At 37.1% G+C, this 19,425-nt stretch overlaps 1 protein-coding gene across 1 annotated transcript; it reads left to right on the top strand.

Annotated features, from left to right (window-relative positions):
- Positions 1-205: 205 nt before the first annotated feature.
- Positions 206-18,820, top strand: LOC146169650 (ATP-binding cassette sub-family C member 5-like). Its single transcript, XM_083386726.1, has 28 exons — positions 206-333; positions 1,536-1,688; positions 3,367-3,511; positions 4,459-4,601; positions 4,892-4,982; positions 5,092-5,265; positions 5,362-5,506; positions 6,667-6,818; positions 7,027-7,107; positions 7,385-7,516; positions 7,865-8,022; positions 8,364-8,566; positions 8,698-8,818; positions 9,749-10,003; positions 11,123-11,220; positions 11,531-11,654; positions 11,924-12,026; positions 12,448-12,546; positions 12,823-12,998; positions 13,300-13,366; positions 13,927-14,078; positions 14,319-14,405; positions 14,565-14,772; positions 15,336-15,502; positions 15,993-16,105; positions 16,633-16,871; positions 17,709-17,987; positions 18,683-18,820. Exons 1-28 carry the CDS (start codon positions 212-214, stop codon positions 18,818-18,820), a joined length of 4,125 nt encoding a protein of 1,374 aa, XP_083242852.1. The 5' UTR covers positions 206-211.
- Positions 18,821-19,425: the final 605 nt, after the last annotated feature.

The raw sequence follows: 19,425 nt of genomic DNA, 5'->3' as shown, positions 1-19,425 counted from the left end.
ACTCGATTGCTGTTTCCGGCTAAATTATTTTGCCATTTCCAAAGTACTGTACCGTTTGTTTGCAAGATAGCCTTCGTCAGTCTAGTTTTTTAACTTTAGAAATAAGAATAACATTACAAATCAAGGAATAATTTGTAATTGGAACTATTACGGCACATTTTAATTGTAACACGGCCGACTGGCATCTTTGTCTGGACTTTGAACAGCAAAAATGGATTTGGAAGGGCTATATGGGAAAAATTTTGGATTGGACTGTTCGCCTTATGAGGAACACCGCAGATTGGGAAGGTACAAACCGGTTCTAAAAACATTGAAACCGATTAGACGAACAAGGTAAGTTGCAGAATTATAAAACATCTATAGAAATATATGGTTTAATGTTTCATTGTTTGAGTCAAATGACAGGAAAACAGTCTAGCGTAACACAATACTAGGCCTTCTAGCATACAGAACTCACTCATTTTAAAACTGAATATGCAGTTACAGCATGGTTGTGCTATTTTTTCTCGTGGACCTGGGTCGGCATGAAATTTGTCAGGAATGACGTCATGATACAAGTACTAGCTGTTTCCCGTCGAATTTATGCGCAAATAGAAATTAAAAATGAGTCTACATACTTTCAAAGGAAATGCCAAATTGTGTTTTGGATTCGTTTCGTTTTATTCAAAATCATACATTAAGGCAGTGGTCGGCAAACTGTGGGCTGCAGAACCATTTTCAGTGGGCCGCGAGTTACTTTTGAATAGTTTAATGTTAGCATGTAATTGTAGGCCGCGTGATGGCCCTACAATCATTAGAGATTAGACTGTATTTCAAAATGTGGCTAAACATATTTAGATTGTCTCAGCGTGCGTCAGGCCAGTGTGCCAAACATGGCCCTGAGAGTGCCTGCTGTCAAACCATATTTGTAAAATTTTTTAATCAAATGTAGGGATTTTTATGTACTTTTATAAGGTTTATACCTAAATCTATTCAGCCCAAAATCGATATTTTATGATTTCTTGCGTCGTGTGACTGATAACTATGAGGTAACTAATTTTTTTTCGCTATACGCGCAACTAAGCTGGATTTTAGGTTCATATTTGCGCACGAGTTCGTTCGAGAAAAACAGGTATTTCTAAGAACAATTGTAGTATAACGTAGCTTTTTAACGTCATTCTAATGCCTCCTTCGTGGTAGTTTTACGTAGTGGGCCTTCCATAGCTCGACAAATAGTTGCCTACTTTGGGCAGCGAAAAAAAAGTTACCAACCACTGCACTAAGATTTTAATTGGGCCCTTAATTCATTGACCCCCACAAACCAGTCCACGTACCCCCTTCTCGTGCTCGTTAAAATGCCCTAACATACATCATGAGTCCTTTGTTCTGCGCTTTTTAATAGATTTTAATATATTGGTACATCCTCCGTTTTTGTTTATTTAAAAAGGAAGAATAGTTGACAGGTTTTATTATTAGCCTAACCGTGCCGCCCTTTGCCATTACCTTATACTTTAACTGGTAGTCATTTAGGATTTATAGCCTACGCTAAAATGTAGAAAGCACTCAGCACCCATCGACAACTCAGGATTGCTCTCGTTCATTACGATTTCTTGGTTGAGCGACGCCATTTACAAAGCCAGAAAGAGCTTGACCTTCGAAGACCTGCCTGCTTTGTCTAAATATGAATCAGTCGGCTTCACTGCACCGAGGTAAGGAACGTTATAATCGGTATGAAACTTAGGTTCTTTAGATCGCATTGTCCTGCGTCCTGCAAAAAGAATAGCGAAAACATGTTTTGAGGAGCTAGAAAAACTATAGGAATTAGTTAATATCACCCCACGATTAAATAAGTGAGAAATTGACATGTTGCTCGTGCCAAACGGTGGTGAATGTTACACCGGCAATTTTTAAACGTTATATCAATGTTTACAAACAGCTGCTGGTAAAAACAGAAAAAAAAACCTCAAAACCAATGTAAAAGTCCCAAAGCCTACGGGTCAAGCTGTTATCAGTCAATAGGTCTAGCCAGCCCAGTAATACAAGTTTACACGATTTTCTGAGGGTTGTTTGATCGTTCGAAGTGGATTGGGGTATTTCGAGCTATATTGCGAGTGCACTGCAAACCAACACTTTTTTACTCAATATTAAATAATATGCAATTAAAAATGTCAAGAGACAAGCTCTAAAAACTAGTTGTCGCATGTTTTCTAACCGAGTAATTCAACGATTACAAAACATTTCAGCTTGCGGCACACTAAGAAACCAAAAAAAAAAACGCGGCACACATTTCATCCAAACATACGTTTATGTCTAAACAATCACCCTATATAGTCGACAAGGTAACAGAAAATACCAAAATACTATATCGGTTATCTAATATTCTAATGTAGCCTATATAGCAGTGATACCCAAACTTTTTTTCTCGTGTACCATTTTCAGATTTTGCACAGTGTTCATGTACCACCTAAGACCAGGTTAGAAATACATTGATTTAAATAGCTTATTTTTGTTTGAAGTACTGCATTAGTGTTTTGGCGTCTTCAACCACATGATTTCCAACACAAATCAGTATATTTTTCGGGTTTAAGCAAAACTCAAAAAAATACTTACAACAACTATAAAAATGTCAAAGAAAACAAGACGATGGTTATTTTAGAAAAAAATGTTATGTAAACGGTTGAAATGCAACGTAAAAATAATTGCAGAAAATTAACAAAGACTTACTTATTGAAATAGGAAATAGATTAATTGCAAATCACAAGCAGAGAAAGACAACAAATACTGTCCAGGCCGTTTGTCACAATCATAGAGGCCTGAGTGGTTAATTTGTAAACGATTTACTGCTCATATCTTAAATCAGCTAACAATTGGCGTTTTATTATCTTGAACAAGATAAGTGTTACGTCATAAACGTGCGAAACCTCAAATTAAAGGTAACTAAAACGCAACATGGCAAATTACCCAATCTGAAAGTTTTAAAAGTTGGGAGTTTTCGCAAATTTATACGTATGCAGAAGTTAGTCGCGTACCACCTGAAAGACTCTCGCGTACCAACAGTGGTACGCGTACCACAGTTTGGGAACCACTGCTATATAGGGTAATTGCAGTCTCTCGCGCTTGCCTGCATTTTTATATTATACAAATCAGTCATTTACCGAAATTACAAAAAAAATTCAGTGCCACACTTTAAAATTTCTCCACGCACCTTGGTGTGTCTAGACACACAGTATGAAAATCACTGCTGAATTGAAGTTTTCGTTGTCCTTGGTTGGATAACGAAAAGATAAACGACTCTGTTCGATATACAGTTTTATATCTATGAAAAACTGTAACAATACTATGAGTGACAAATTACCTTTTCTAACCATTAAATCCGCCATTTGCTAGATTCTACCGGATCTACATGGAGGAGCGAGAAAAGAAAGGACATAATGCTGTGATCGGGAAGACTCTATTCCGCTTTGTCCGATCCCGCTTCTGGTTCGGCTTCTTTCTATCCTCGTGCTACTTTATTGTTGCGTTGGTTGGACCGGTGAGTTCTCAAAACCCTTTATAGAAACCCATTAGGAAAAAAACAGCCCAAACGGCGCTTTCACAACGATTCAAAAATGTCCAGCAAAAGAAAAGCAGGTTTAACAGACCGGCGTTTTAAAAGTTTCGGGCGTTCCGATGCCGTGATTTCAATTTCTTTTTTGCAATATGAAATACTTTTATGTAGTATCTTTTCTTACTAATGTCCTGTGCTGATCGCGTTCAAACATATATGTATTGTGAACAAATAATTTTAAAATAATTTTAGTCTAAATTGCAGTTATTTTTTCAGGAAACAAGTTAAATCAATCGGTGTTGTAAACAAGTCACCAATCCATTTGCATAACCAATCATTGTTAAACTAATAAAATGATCAAATTTATTAAATTTTAAGCAATTTGATAAATAGCAAACACAAAAACCAAGCATATTTTTTACAAATTTAAGTTGACGTAAAATGACCCATTTATGCGAAATATTGATATATATTGGCTACACTTAAGATTGTTGTAATACACTTAAAATTGATGTAAGGTATTTGACTCAAGTTAAGTCAGTTCTACAAATTGTCAACTATCGTCAGGTTACTTTCTCCAAAAGACTTATGTAAATTTAAGTCATTTGTAAACACTGACTCAACTGCACTTATTGTAAGTCATTGACTTAAGTTATGACGATACTAATTTCAACACAGCTTAATAGTCAATCTGTGACATATAAGTACTTTTTAATCACATAATGCGGTGTCATTAAAATCCAAAATATTGTACTTCTTAGGCTGTAAAAAAGTGATATTTTACGTTGATTGATAAATATCCGTTTCGGAAAGATAGCACCTTCCAGTGTCGAAAGATCTTATTTATTTAAACAATCTTCCTTTATGACTAAATTAAATGTGCAAATGCTCGACCTAGCATAAGAAAATATGTCTTTCCTTTGCTCGTGCAGCCTGTCGTGGTCAACAGGTTGGTGCTGTACACCAGCGCAGTTGATAGATCGATTGGTTATGGCATCGGTTTGTGCTTTGCCCTGCTTGTGGCAAACCTTGCGAGGGCCCTTCTATACACATCCTCCTTCTCCATCGTCACCAGGTAAGTTTAAAAATATTTAAGCTATACTATTTTTTGACAATTGCAAAAGTAGGTAAAGATGCAGCTGCGCGATGTTCTACATTTTTCGAACGACCTTTTCAAAAAATATTAAGGGAAAAGGTTTCAATGGGATAAGCAATATTTGTGACTAGTTCACGTTGGTTTAAAGTTAAACCGTTTAAGGGTCGATTTCGAGCATGCTTCCCCTTTAAAGTTTAATTGTAAATTGTAACACACCAAATGCTACATGCACTCGGCGACATTTTAACATTCAGTCTAAAATTTAACAGAACACTTCTTCGAGTTCGTAGCGGCCTGGCTCGTTTGATATACTGGAAGCTGATTCGATTAAAAAGTTTCAATCAGAAATCAGCGGGAGAAGTAAGTGCTGTGTCCAACAGTTAGCAGAACGTAACAGCATATGTCAGCTAAATAAAAAAAAAATTAGCAGACATTGAAAACAAATAAATGGGACTCTCTGTTGTTTCAGATGATTAATTTGCTGGTAAATGACCTACAACGAATTTCGGACATGCTCTTGTTTTCTTGTTTTATGTGCGGCGCCCCGGTGGGTATTCTGGTCGGGACAGTGTACGCTGGGTTTATCCTGGGCTGGACGGCCATTATCGGACTGGTCGCCTACTTATCACTGGTCCCTCTACAGGTAAATCAAACATAATCTCTGCTAACTACCCACATCTACATTCAGGAGTGGCACTTTAATGCGATACTACTTAAGAGAAATATTTTGCTTTTGTAGGCAGTGCTTGTAAAATTTGGGGTGCTCTTTCGCCGCAAGTCTATTGACTTGACCGACCGACGAGTTGGCATTATGGGCGAGGTTCTCAGCAGCATAAAGATGATCAAGCTCTACGCTTGGGAGTCCAGTTTCGCAGAAGAAGTCGGTAAGCTGACCTCGTGAATTGCATCCCTACATAGAGGCTGTGGGGCGCGACAGCATACCACATATAACGGAAATTATAGCCGTCCAAATAGTTTCGCATCGTTTTGCTAAATCATGGGTTGCTCGGGAATGTGTTAATGTTTGGTTAAATGGCGAGACGTAAATTTTGTTGGGTTGGCTGTTCGCTAAGAGATCAAGCAAGAGATATAAGGTTCTGGCTAAGGTATCTGCCTAAGGTTGGTATGGGAACACACAATAAGACTCATAAGCATAACATAGCCTATAAGCGGAATTATGCATAACGGTGTTTCCTAAACTTTTTCTGAATGCGCTATGGGGTTACTTAAGGTCAACTTTAGGCCAATATTCAGGGAAGTTATGCAGTTATGCACAACGTAATTGTCAAGAATTCGTTATGTCAATAATAACTTTGTATTCTTTGCAGTACATCATTTGACTGCATAACAGATCATGTTAGTCAAAAAAGAAGCAATAAGACTTAACAATGCTTTCAAAATCAGAACGAATTGCTTAAGACTTCTGTGTGCGGTATTGCATTTTCTCACTATTGGCAAAAATATAAGTTTTGGACACAACCTGGACAGTTGACATACTCCAGTTTACAGAACGGCTTCAGATGACAGTTGTTAAGAATGTTAAACATATGAGAGAGTTTTTTTATTATAATGTACACATGTTTGAAAATTGTTTGGGCGATTTATTGCTGTGATTGTGGGCCCTGTAGGGTTTAGATTAATCCCTTAAAACAAAATCGAGGTTAAATAATTTAATAAAAATATGCTAGGATTCGCTATTCTGGATTCGTTATTCTAGATTCGAAACCTATTATTCTAGAATACCTTGGGATTTTACTTTGAACATCCCTACCGATTAGTGATAAGTCAGTTGTTTATAGCTTGACGCAAGTATAGTAGTATTAACAGGTAATGAGGTTGTTTGACTGTTCAGGCTAGTTTGTTTGCCATGAAAATCATAGTTGTTCCAAACATACTTCATTGTATTTGGTAAAGCGATGGTAACCCTGGATATAAAGGTGGTTACGTGTAAAACATACAGACGTATAGCGAGTGTTGGTTTTATGTTGACCCAAATTTACCCAGTTTGTCAATTTTACCTTTAACGCAAAAGTTTATGCTTTAGGTAAAATTCGAAAAAGCGAAATTCGGTGGCTCAACAAAATCGGAGGTTTACAGACGCTTCTTTTTGGGATCATACCATCGGCTCCAATATATGTCACAGTTGTAACTCTCCTTGTACACATAGGAATCGGTAACCCGTTGACGGCAGCTCAGGTTTGTATCCTGTAGGCTGCGTTTCTTTTTTTTACAAAATACGCCATTGTGAAACTAAACTTCAAAGTCTTGAGATAAATCAAGTAACTGAACCTTAGCTGAAAAAGGGATACGTTTTCATTGCGGTATAATTGAATTTTAAGATGGTCGATGTTTAATTGATTGCGGTTGACAAATATAAACCTTTTTCATACGTTAACCTAAACAGGCCTTTACAGCCATGGTTATCTTCACTTCCATGCGGACGTCTGTGGGATTATTACCTCTTGCCCTCAAGGCCTTTACTGAGGTGAGTGTTTTTGAGGGTAATAAAAAATGCAATATTTGTTGAAGTTCTGTCTGTTAGAGAATGTGCTAAAAACACACACACACTTGTATAGGGCAATTCGATTTTAAAGCATCGAAAACCATTAGGGTAATTCGAGGATTGAACTACACATCGTAAAAGATATTCATTCCTGTTTTACAAAAGTTAACCAAACCATAATTTCCCAAAGCAACAAAAAAATAGTTTCCTATTCTTGCTTTACATTCATGGTACGTGTCGTATCGTCTTGTTAATTTAGTCACTGGTCGCCATTACGAGATACAACGAACTGATGTGCATGGAAGAAATTGAAGAATACGTGGTACAGATAACCGACAAATACAACGCAATAGAACTTAAAAGTCTTACTGCTTCTTCAATTGGAGTTCAGGTGTTTTCTCTTCCTTTTAGGCATAGTTTTCCAAATAAAGTTGGTGATTTTTCTTGTCTATTCTGAACACTGCGTTTAAAATAACAGTCAGTTTTTGTGAAGGAATTGATAATAAATCACGGAAAAGTTTATTCACCCAAATATGTATAAATGGTTTAAATTGTAATACTTTGATATTTAATTTGTAACACTAATGACATCTGATTTGCATTCTATCTTGTCGATTTAGAGAAAGGTTGTAACTTGTTTACATACAAAGGCCCCAACTAAATTCAGAAAGCCACTATTTAAAAAAATATTGGCATCGGTGCAATAATTTTTCATTTCAACGCGGTGTTTTGTTTGTAGGAAGAGGATAGCAAGTCGAAAAAAAAGCAGACGAATGTAAATACTGAAAAGCAATTAAACGGAATGTTGGAAAATCAGACGAGCGGCAAAGATGAAAATGTTAATCTTGAGGAGGTTGAGCTTATTCACGATATAACGTTGGACGTTGGAAAAGGAAGGTTTGTGACTCTTGCGTTTTCCATTTCTATAGTATAGCACCTGGGAAGCAACATAAGCTCCAAGTCGTATCAATTTGATTACCGCTAAGAACAATGTACAAATATTGAAAGGAATACAATATCTCCCACTATATTGTCCAGTACTGGAACACCAACCTGATCAACAAACCAATTTTCATAACGTTTACGTGCGTTTGTGTAGAGGGCTAATTTAAATGTTTCTAATGTAACTTGCTTACCTCAAACCCTTAAGTTACATTGGTAAACTTATAGGACCGATATAGGACTAAAGAAATATTCCAACCTAAACTAAACTTTGTATACCTCTTTGTAATGCACAGCGTTACTGGAATATGTGGAGCCGTTGGCAGCGGCAAGAGTTCTTTGATCTCGGCCATCCTTGGGCATTTGCGCATCAAGTCGGGGTCAGTTGGTATCGACGGCAAGCTGGCCTACGTGCCCCAACAGGCCTGGATCTTTCACGCCAGTCTTCGAGATAATGTGCTCTTTGGGAAGCCTTACGAAGCGGAGAAGTACCAACGAGGTAAGTAATGAGACAAAAAAACAAATATGCCAAACGTAAACGATCGTAGAACGCACATTGCAAACATTATGTTTAGTCGTTACATAAGCTGCGATGCCAGCTGTCAACATATTCGTTTCTTTTGTTTTAAGTGATCGAGGCGTGTGCCCTGCAGCCCGACATTGACATATTGCCAGACGGCGATCTGACTGAGATTGGCGAACGCGGGATCACGCTTTCCGGCGGCCAAAAGCAACGCGTCAGCCTTGCAAGGTTAATACATGAGGGTAATTAAAATCGTGGCTCAAACGAGAACAAAGTTTGTTTGGGTATTCTAGTAGAATGACAAAAATATTATTTTGCTATAATTACGATATTGTGTATGTAATCGGTACCCGTCTTACCATCGTGTTCAAATTATAGACCCAGTTTCGAAAACGTCTTACAATTTAATAACGTGGATCGTCAAATAACGTGTTGGCTCGCTGCTCAGTGCAGTGTTGTCAGTTATTATTCGCGATATGTCAATCATTCTATTATACGACAAACAGTATCGACAAGGTTTTAAACAAGTTGGTGCGAAGCCTAATACTTTGGAAATAAGATTTGAGACAGTAGTATTGTAATCATCTGACTTAACTGATGTCACTGACTTGACTGACGTGTACTTTTACTTAATTTTTATTTAGCCTGATTCGACTTAGGTTATTTCTACAAAATGAATTTGCTTTCAAGTTAAATCATTAGCGCAATTAACGACTTAAATTAAGTTACTGTTATATCATTTTTGTAAAATTGTATTATTTACGTTAAATATTAGGTATCGGAATGTTTACTTGCTATTTGTTTTGTTATATTATTTGCTTTAAAAATATTCTTAAGAATGGAACAGTTTGTGAATATTAGTAGTGTAACAGTTTAACCATGACAACTGTTAGACTAATTTATCAACGACTAGGACTAGTGACATATGACTTGCTTTTCCATTTTTCGTGATGAATGTTTTACAACGCCCATTTTAGTTTAGAAAAACACATTTTCAACGACTTGGACTAGTGATTTATGACTTGGAGGGGGACTTGCTTTTCTATTTTTCGAGAATGACTTGATCTGGAATTGAATTTAAAAATGACTTATTTGCAACACTAATTTTTGCTTAGAAAAACTTAAATACGTTACAATGTACTTTGCCTTATATTTCAGAGCGTTGTACAGCGACTGTGACGTCATCCTGCTGGACGACCCACTGTCGGCGGTGGACGCGCATGTGGGTAAGCACATCTTCTGGAACTGCATCAAGCAGGAGATGAAGGGCAAGACTGTGCTCTTCGTAACTCACCAGCTGCAGTACTTGAAGGACTGCGATGACGTCATCATGCTGAAGGAAGGATGCATCGCTGAGCACGGGAGTCACGACCAGCTGATAGCTGAGGGGTCCAGTTACGCCGAACTAATTAGGTGCGATGGTGTAAATGTAGTACTAAAGAACCACTATCTACGTCTAAAAGGGATAGAAAAATTGATGTGATGTAACAGTGAATAATATCCGATTTTAGGGAACATGTTTGCCAATTTCATTTTTTTCTACAAAACAGAAAATTAGAGTAAGCACTCAGATTATGCTATGTTGTCTAAGTCAGGGTTTCCCAAAGACTGCACAGGTGGTCCGTGGCGATATGACAAGAAATTAAAAAGTTACACATATATTTTGTACAGCAGGGGTCGACAACCTATATGGCCCGCAAATGTAATTTATCTTTTGACAAACTAGACACGAGTCCATTTCTCATACTTTTTGACTATTTTAACTATGCAAGTGCGAAAAATTTTCGATCTTTATACATCAGGTTTGTTTACGTTATGATGCTGTCATTTGAACTAGATTAGCGCTTCTTGCGCTGTGGAAGACTGACAAGTGCCAAAGTGCGTCGCGTACGAACGGAATAAAAGTAACTAAACACGATTTTAAGTACAAAAACATATCCCAAGCCCGCCTGATTAACAGTTGTTCTAACATTATAATAACATAGTTCGTAGTTAACATTTTGCGCGGCCCACAGAGACTTTTCTGAGTTTAGTTTTAGCCCGCAACTAGAAAAAGTTTGCCGACCCCAGTTGTGCAGTATGCGTACTCTTTCAAAAATAATTAAATTGCCGCAGTTATTCACAACTTATTGATTTCGAAATCTTTTGCTATCCAGTATCGTAAATCTTACTTGTTGCGCTTTGAATTTATGGTGAATTAATGATTTAAGCAGAGGGAAGCAATCTCATCCGTCCCATTGATGTTGTCAGTTTTGTAAATATATAAAATTTGTTTTTATTTATTTTTTGCTTTTTATTACGGTCCGTGAAAAAAAAGATTCACCAATAGTGGTTCGTGGTCCAAAAACGTTTGGGAAACCCTAGTCTAGGTGACAGTGTGACGCCGGATGACGAAAACAGGAGGTTATCATTGCTTCTAAAAAGAAAGAGAAATAACATTACAAGCAGTCTCACATTTTTGCATTTTGTTTAATAATAATAGCCTACATAGTTAATTTAATTAAAACATTATAAACCGACTTCTTGATTTAGGTTATTTCAAACTGACAAAAACGAAAAGGAAGATAAAGGTTCTGACGACAATAAGTTGCCTGTTAAAGAAGAGGCGATTACATATAAAGGCAATAAAGGTACTTGTTTACTTCTGTAACTGTAATACTGTGAGAAACAACAAACAAAGAAAAAACTTAGTTATAAAGAAAAAAAGTTATAAAGAAAAAGAAACGACAGAATACATATTTCATCTATTTTTGTGCCATATACTTATATGTACAGATAAGGCGGTCTGATGATTTACTTGCCATTACGTCATTTTCGACGACATTTACATGAGGTTGGCGTACATACTGCCGACTATTAGAAGATCAACACATGAGCCCGATTTAGAACTTGTATTTCCGAAATTTTTGCGATTTTTCTATTTGCTCTGTTCATTTCCAGGCGAGAATGAAGTGAATGCTAAAGTTGTCAAAGAACCACAATCTTCTCTGATGGTTAAAGAAAACAGGGAGTTTGGTTCTGTGAGCTGGAAAACGTACAAGGTCTTCATGAAAGCAATGGGAGGGTAATGGATAATTTGTATTTGTAGTAAATGCGATAAGCAAACAAAAAGCTCTATTAGTTTAGTCTTTGAAAAAAAAGCAGAAGAAAATTCCACAAATATGTTGTTCAAGATTGAGCGCCGGACATTACACATTTTTTCGAACGATAAAAGAAATTTAAACAAAATATCTTTGTAGGCATTTTAGTTTAATTGGGCATGGCCTAAATATATAATAACTTGTCTGTCTTTAGTGTTCAGCAAACAAATACAGAATATTTATTACGTTTCAGTTACACCTTGGCAATTTTGCTTTACCTAAACGTATTTCTTCATATATTTGCCACCAACGCAACAACTTACTGGATCACCTATTGGATAAATCAAGGCGGAATGGTGGGTTTCTGAATTTCAATGAGGTTGTAAACCCAAGATTTGGATTGCACGTTTTTGGGCCAATTAAGACGCGTAGTCAACAGTTTACACTTGAGATAGTACCATGTCCTGATATTCCCGACAATATTTATATTGTTACGTATATTCAATCTTTATGTTGTCACGTATATTCTTAAAGTATATTTGTCTTGTTTACAACTGCCACGCACACGTGTATCCCAGGTCTTGCCTTCACTTGAAACGACGCACATAGAATCCATAATGAATTACGCTGCACGCAATCAAGCCATGGTTGGTTCGCAGTTTGAGTGTGTGTTGCTTTTTCGGAAACTTGTTTTGTTATATGACCAGATCATTAAATCGTCGTACATTGGCAAATTAATACCCTTACATTATATTTTGTATGACTTTCTTGTTTTAGCTAATCTGTCCAAACGAAACGACTCCGACTCCGAACAACACAGTGAATTGTACAAAAGATCCAAACATATCGACCAATCCGAGACGAGGCTTCTTTATGGTAAGTCATACCGATTTTAAAGCAAAAAGTTTTAAACATTAAAAGTGTGCTAATTTTTACATGTTGTTGATTGTTTTGCATACTTGGAAAAGGTGATTAGCTATATAATTTTTCAATTAAAAAATAATGTTAAAAACTTAACAAAATGTCTTAAAATTGTCTAAATTAAATTGAATACAATGCAAACAAATTTTTCTAACTACACTGATGTGTATCGTAAATTCTGGAACCGAACCCTTGACTACATTTTAAAGCCTAAAACCCTACACTTTATAGCTCGTCTACGGCTGTATTCTTCTGGCGTCTGGATTCGTACTGGTTTTCCGGACCTTCACTTATCCTCGTGCGATGTTGCGCGCTGCGTCCGTTATGCACAAGCGGCTCTTCGCGACCGTTCTGAGATGTCCAATGACTTTTTTCGACCGAACGCCAATCGGCCAGCTTCTTAACAGGTTCGGCAGTTTTATTTCGTTGGCGGGGTAACGTGAATCAATTATATCTTTAAGTAATAATTTGCAATTGCATTTTGTTTGACCCTAAACCAAGTAAAATAACCTAAATCACATTAAATTTATTCTAAACTGTGTTCTTTATCATATGTGACCGATGGCGGTTATAAAATGTTTATATTACTAAGAATCAAAAGTCAAAAAAGTGACTGAGATGCCTTAATGCTTCTATAGGAAATGCCGTTTCTTGTCGACAGTTTTAGGACCATTTTCTTTTGAATAAATTCCTTTTATCTTGTCGCAGATTCTCGCAAGATATGGACGAGATGGATAACCGATTGGTGGCCACCTTAAATTCAGTAATGCAAATTGTAAGTTCAACTTTTTGTCAATTGTTTTTGTCAGATTTTGCTTGTAGGGATATATAGCTGTAAGGTTATTAAACGTGTTTTTTTGTGGAACAATGTGAAACGTTTGACCTCAGAGGGCAAAGTTGGCTTTTAAAGCAGCATTAAGTGCACTTAGATCACTATTTTTTAATGACCAGACTCGGCTCGAACCTTTTGGCAACTTACCTAACTTAACTTGGAAAATTTCGAAAAACGTTTTTATAAAAATTGTTTATTCGTGTTACTTTTTGAACATCAAACAATTTGCTTGCTATGTGTTGCATTTTTATTAGTTTTTAGTTTAGCTAATCATCTACCAATGTTTATAGTTCGTTTTGTCAACCACTTGACTTGGAATTTATTTACTCGCCTAATAACTTGAACTGAGATTTGATGAGTTATAAAAAATACTGAACTTGGACAGGAGTTAATTTACAAATGATTCGGCTGTCGCTGAAATTGTTTCAAAAAGGCTTGTTTACCACCTTGCTAAGTTCAGGTACAAATCCAACATGATTGATCAAATTACGCTCCTGTTTTAGTTTTCCTTGGCCATCATATCGCTGGCCACCATTTGCCTTGTGTTCCCAATTTTCCTCGTCGCATGCGTTATCCTCGTTATCTTGGTCTTCATCCTCTTCAATGCGTACAGAAACGGCATCCGGGAGTTCAAGAGGTTCGCCAACGTGTATAGGTACAACCAGTTTGCTATGACAAAAGTTGACGTAAGCCCTGCTTGTAAACGACTTAAATTGGCCTAAATATTTCGAAAAAATAACCTGAGCTTTTACGTGTTTTTATATAAATGATTTTCGGTAAATTCAGGCCGTTCATTGCTTTTAACAATTATCTTGCTTACTGTAGTGATTCTACTAGTCGCAGCGGGCCAGAACGCAAATAGCAATTCTTTAATTTTACTATTCATAATTTGCAGATCTCCTTTGATATCACACATTGCTGCAACGATTTATGGCCTGCCTTCGATTCACGCTTATCGAAAAGAAGACGATTTTTTAAACACGTAGGTATTCCGTACATTAATACAAGGCTAAAATTTCTTGTTTTTGCTGTTGATATTATACACCCCCGAGGTGGGCTTTCTTCTAAGAATAGCGAAACAAGTAGATTAGGGCCCGGGTTGTGCACTGACAAACAGTCTAGCCCTTTGTTTTCCCAACAGATTTTCCAACCTTATGGATACCCACTCGGTACCGTTCAGCGCCTACGTAAACTCTGTACATTGGGTTGTGGTACGACTCGATTCCTTTTCGATTGCCGTTAACTTTACAGTGGCCGTGATGGTGGTGGTCGCTGCGTCATATCCACAGATCTTCGGTGTTTCTGACGGAACTGCTTCGGCAGGCTTGGCTCTCACGTACGCCGTACAGGTAAAAGACGTCTATAGGCTCAGTTGAATCAAGCTGTTCAATTTTTCAGTTAAGAATCGCATATCGTCACATCGAACTTAAACTATAATCAAACATAAACGGTACCATATAGGTATGAGCAGTATTTCGCCAGTAATGCATTTAAGTAGTACGTTGAAAGACATGAGACTTCACAGAGAAAAATACATTTATTATACGTTGAAAAAAGTATATCTTAAGTTTTAAGGATATATCATTAGATAACAGATTGATTAAAAAAATAAAATTTAGTTCAATCCAATAATAGTACTAATACTAATTCTCTTTTAAGGGCGACATATACAAGTAAAGCCTAACTGATAATGTACTGATATGTTCTATTTTTATATTATGTATATTGTATATACTTTATTTAATGTTGGGAGTTTTGGCCAACGACGCTAATAAAGGCTTTCCTAGAATTGTACAGTTAACATGTCAGCCAGCAATTCATCACGCCAACGAAAATTGTTGCTTCTTGTCGCGTATTCAAAAGATTTGATTAAAAACGTATACTGTCACTTTTTCGTTTGAATTGTTTACAGTTTACCGGGCTGCTGACTGTGTTAAGTCGAATCACCATCGAAGCGGAGACGCAGTTCACGTCGGTGGAAAGGGTCAGGGAATACTCGGAACTGGACAATTTGGAGGCTGAACGAGTGGTCGAGGACAACAGGCCGCCAGATAATTGGCCTGAGAATGGATCCGTTAGGTATAGATAATGTATGAACTGAAAAGAAATATTGTTCGAATTAATATCTTGGTTTTGCACGACAATTTTTGATTGATCGATTATGTAAAAGTCTAGAAGTTCCGGTGTGCTACTAAAATAACTGTTGGTAACTTTACGACTTTCGAAGGCTCATCTTAGTTGTAATAACTATGTAACACAAGTATACGTGTTGGAGTGTGAGTGAAATGGCGAATCAAGTAAAGTAAACGAATGATTTTTTTTATTGAAACTGACTACCGTTGTTTGAATATTTCGCTAGGAACGTTGTGTAAATATATATAGTGCTGCTATCAGGCATATTAATCAAAATAGATCATTTCATAATAATTTTTATACTCCAACATACACACGTCGCCTTCTTACGATGAATGACATTTACAATGTAATTTTTGTTGATACATTAACCGCAGTTTGTTGCGCACATTGACCAACATCAAGTTGGCAATATGTTGATTCACTTGACCACTAGGTTTCACGAGGTGAGCATGAGATACAGAGAAGAGCTTCCAGAGGTGCTGAAGAAAGTCTCGTTTGAAATTAAGCCCCAGGAAAAAGTTGGAATCGTTGGTCGCACGGGATCGGGTGAATGGGAACTGTCTACTAAATTAACTATTAAATAATGAAATAATATAGTTCAGGGTAAAATCCAAGTACTTTCCAACAGACATTTTACAAAATTGTTAAATCAGTTCAAAAATTGCAAGTTTTACGTCGGGATTGTTTTTGATCTGATTTTTGAATTTATTTAATTAACATATTTAACAGGCTTCTGCATGTTGACTGTTTGAGACTTACAAGGCAGTAAAACAACTTGAGGCTTTATCAAAAAAAAATGCTCCATGAACTCTCACAGAAGCTAGGGTGATTTAAAAATGTTCCATTCGTGATCACGCGTCCCTTCTTTATTTTGATACGACGAATTTTAAAGATTCAGGCAAATAAAAGAGTGTTTTAAAAATAAAAATAAAAAAATAGTGTGTGTTTTTTTACTCCCTGTAATGCTTATGGGAAAACATTGCCTTGTTTCTAAATTCACCTGCCACAGTCGTCATTCGTTCAAGTCGCTCGTCTATGAACGAGGCATTCAATTTAAATCGCACGATTTTCAGGCAAATCTTCGCTTGGCGTGGCTCTATTTCGTTTGGTGGAGATATCCGGCGGGAGCATACATATTGATGACTTGGATGCTGGAAAGATTGGCCTGGACGATCTCCGGAAGAAGCTGACCATCATCCCACAAGATCCAGTCTTGTTCGTCGGCACCGTGCGCCACAACCTCGACCCATTTCAGCAATATTCCGATAAAGAGATCTGGCAAGCCTTGGAAAGAAGCCACGTTAAAAAACTGGTCCGAAAAACACAATTGTATTAGTTGTAGTTTGTAACCGCTTTTCATATTATATATATACAGTATATATAGATACCTCAACGCAGCAAAAGTGTGCGTGGGTTAAAGTAAAGTTAGAATTTGTTGGATATTTTACGGTTCGATAATTTGTACGTGTCCATAGGCGTAGCCAGGGGGGGTGGGTCTGAGGGGCCATGCCCCCCCCCCCAAATTTATAAATATTTTACTCTTAAAATTTGTTTTGTATCCTTTATAAGCAGTACCACAACATTTGATCACAGGCATGCCACACCTTCAATTGTCATGCATTGTTACGTCACAAACGATGTAGTTAATATAACATTTACTATACATTAATGTATACTTTTACTACTTTCAGACAGTTTTTGCTCATTGACTATTTTTTGAGTATTGCGTTAACACTCAGTCAGTTGCTGCTCGAAACGGTTTGCTAGCATTGTTACTTGTGTTCGTTACGGCAGTTGATACAATGCTAAGAGCTAAACAAAACATTCCAACTTTTTGCCCCACCCCCAAAAATTTAGGCTTGCTATACGCCACTGTACATGTCAAGTTTATTTTGGAAGTTAGCTGTGGGTTTTGTTAGATAATGGGTTGCTTCAGGATGCCAAAAGAAAAGTAGTTAGACTAGATTGTGATTCGGTTCTTGATGCAAAGTCTTTGAAAGTCTAGAGTTTTTGTGGATCTGTGGGATCTAAGATTTAGTTGTGATGCTATAGTATTTTGGGGCATGTTTGGTTTGGCCTACTCGCAAACTAAACGGAACTAAACATTTCTACGATAGGCATCACAACAGGGATTTTAATCTTTTAAAAGATCGAAAACCTGCCAAATAAATTGGAGAGCGAGGTTGTGGAGAACGGCGAGAACTTCAGCGTGGGAGAGCGCCAGCTGATGTGCATGGCGCGCGCCATCTTGCGCCACTCGCGCATCATAATGCTGGACGAGGCGACGGCGGCCATCGACAGCGAGACCGACAGTCTGGTGCAAGACACGATCCGCGAGGCTTTCAAGGACTGCACGATGCTCACCATCGCCCATCGCCTCAACACAGTGCTCACCTGCGACAAGATACTCGTCATGGATGGTGGAAAGGCAAGTGTCCTTTCAAACATATTCCTTTTTGAAATGCCGAAAAATTTTCCCTGTTTGTTTTGACAGCATTGGATCAAATATCATTGAAAAGTTAGTGTCACAGTCAGTATAGCTTGTTGTCTATTGATTGAGGTCGGCCTACCGCTGTAATAGATTAGCAACTCCAAACAACTTCGTCTAATTGTTGGTTAACCGATTGACTTACTTTGCACAATTGTCGGTTTTGGTGTTTAATCGGCTTCTAGTTCAAATTTTGCAACAACATATACTTATAAACGGTATTACCCTGGCGCCAATATGTAAAAAAACGAAATTTAGCAATGAGCTGGCCTCCTGAAAATCGAAACTATTTCTAAGATACCGTGACAAAATACAAGCTATCTAAAGTCATAATTATTGTCGCAGAACAAAACTAAAGCATACAGCTAGCGTCCACATATTGCTCTAAATGTTGTCAGATAGATTTTCTCGCGAACCTAGGTTGTTTTTATTTATTTGTGAAACAGCAATTAATACAGCGTACCACTGACATCCTGATGATGTTCAGCTTTAATTTTTTTGGGCAACAAGGACAAAATTCACTCAGTATACATACCAACCCCCTTGTTACTTTTATACCGATTTACAGAAAACCAGAAAAAACGTATAGTGACCTAAAAATAATGTATTGAAATATTCGTTCCTCGCGAACACAGGTTGCAGAGTTCGACGAGCCGGCCAATCTGCTCAGCAACCCCGATTCGCAGTTCTCCAAAATGATCGTGGCCGCCGGAATGGAGAACGGCAGAGGCGGCGTCAATGAAGTGACTTCACCAGAAAGGAAGAAAGAGTAACATCAATTACAAACTCTAATCACGAAATCGACGAACGGTGTCTTTCTAGTTACATTGTGGAGTTTCAGTATATCAAATGGCAAATATAAGCCTGCGAATCTTTAGTTCTATTTTCACACGGCCATGTTTTATAGAGGCAAATTTATTTCTATGGTTAAAGCCGGTTTAATCTTAAATACTGTATTTGTTACTTTAAAACCATGCGGGCGTAACAATGTGCCTCGCAAATTCAAGTCTGGTCGATTGTTTAAATAAGTTACACATTATATTTTTGCGAATTGCCTTTGCTTAACCCCCTAGAAAATTGCATCTTTATTCAACAATCTGCCTCATGTAATTTTTCTGCTTTATTTCTGTTGTGAGATTAGTTTTGCCAACCATATGGATTTTTATTAATTAAATTATATTTTATATCCATTGGCTTTATGACTAGTAAATACAATTTCGTATATTTTGTAGCTATTTGCCTATTCATCATGTTGTTTTAATTCGAAGCGCAAAATACTAAATTTTGATGATACATGCAATTATTTTTGACACTAAGCGATAAAAGGTTCCTAAATTTTTAGATTAGTTCTGCAACAAAATATAATTTTTTTAAATCT

The sequence above is a fragment of the Ascidiella aspersa genome, chromosome 1 (assembly GCF_963924565.1).
Source record: "Ascidiella aspersa chromosome 1, kaAscAspe10.2, whole genome shotgun sequence".
Taxonomy (NCBI): domain Eukaryota; kingdom Metazoa; phylum Chordata; class Ascidiacea; order Phlebobranchia; family Ascidiidae; genus Ascidiella; species Ascidiella aspersa.
This window is presented reverse-complemented; position numbering and strand designations above follow the sequence as displayed.

Coding starts and splice junctions, on each gene's coding strand:
- LOC146169650 (XM_083386726.1), top strand. CDS start 212: ATGGATTTGGAAGGGCTATATGGGAAAAATTTTGGATTGGACTGTTCG. Junction 8,819..9,748: donor CAACGCGTCAGCCTTGCAAG/GTTAATACATGA, acceptor CTTATATTTCAG/AGCGTTGTACAGCGACTGTG. Junction 11,221..11,530: donor TACATATAAAGGCAATAAAG/GTACTTGTTTAC, acceptor GTTCATTTCCAG/GCGAGAATGAAGTGAATGCT.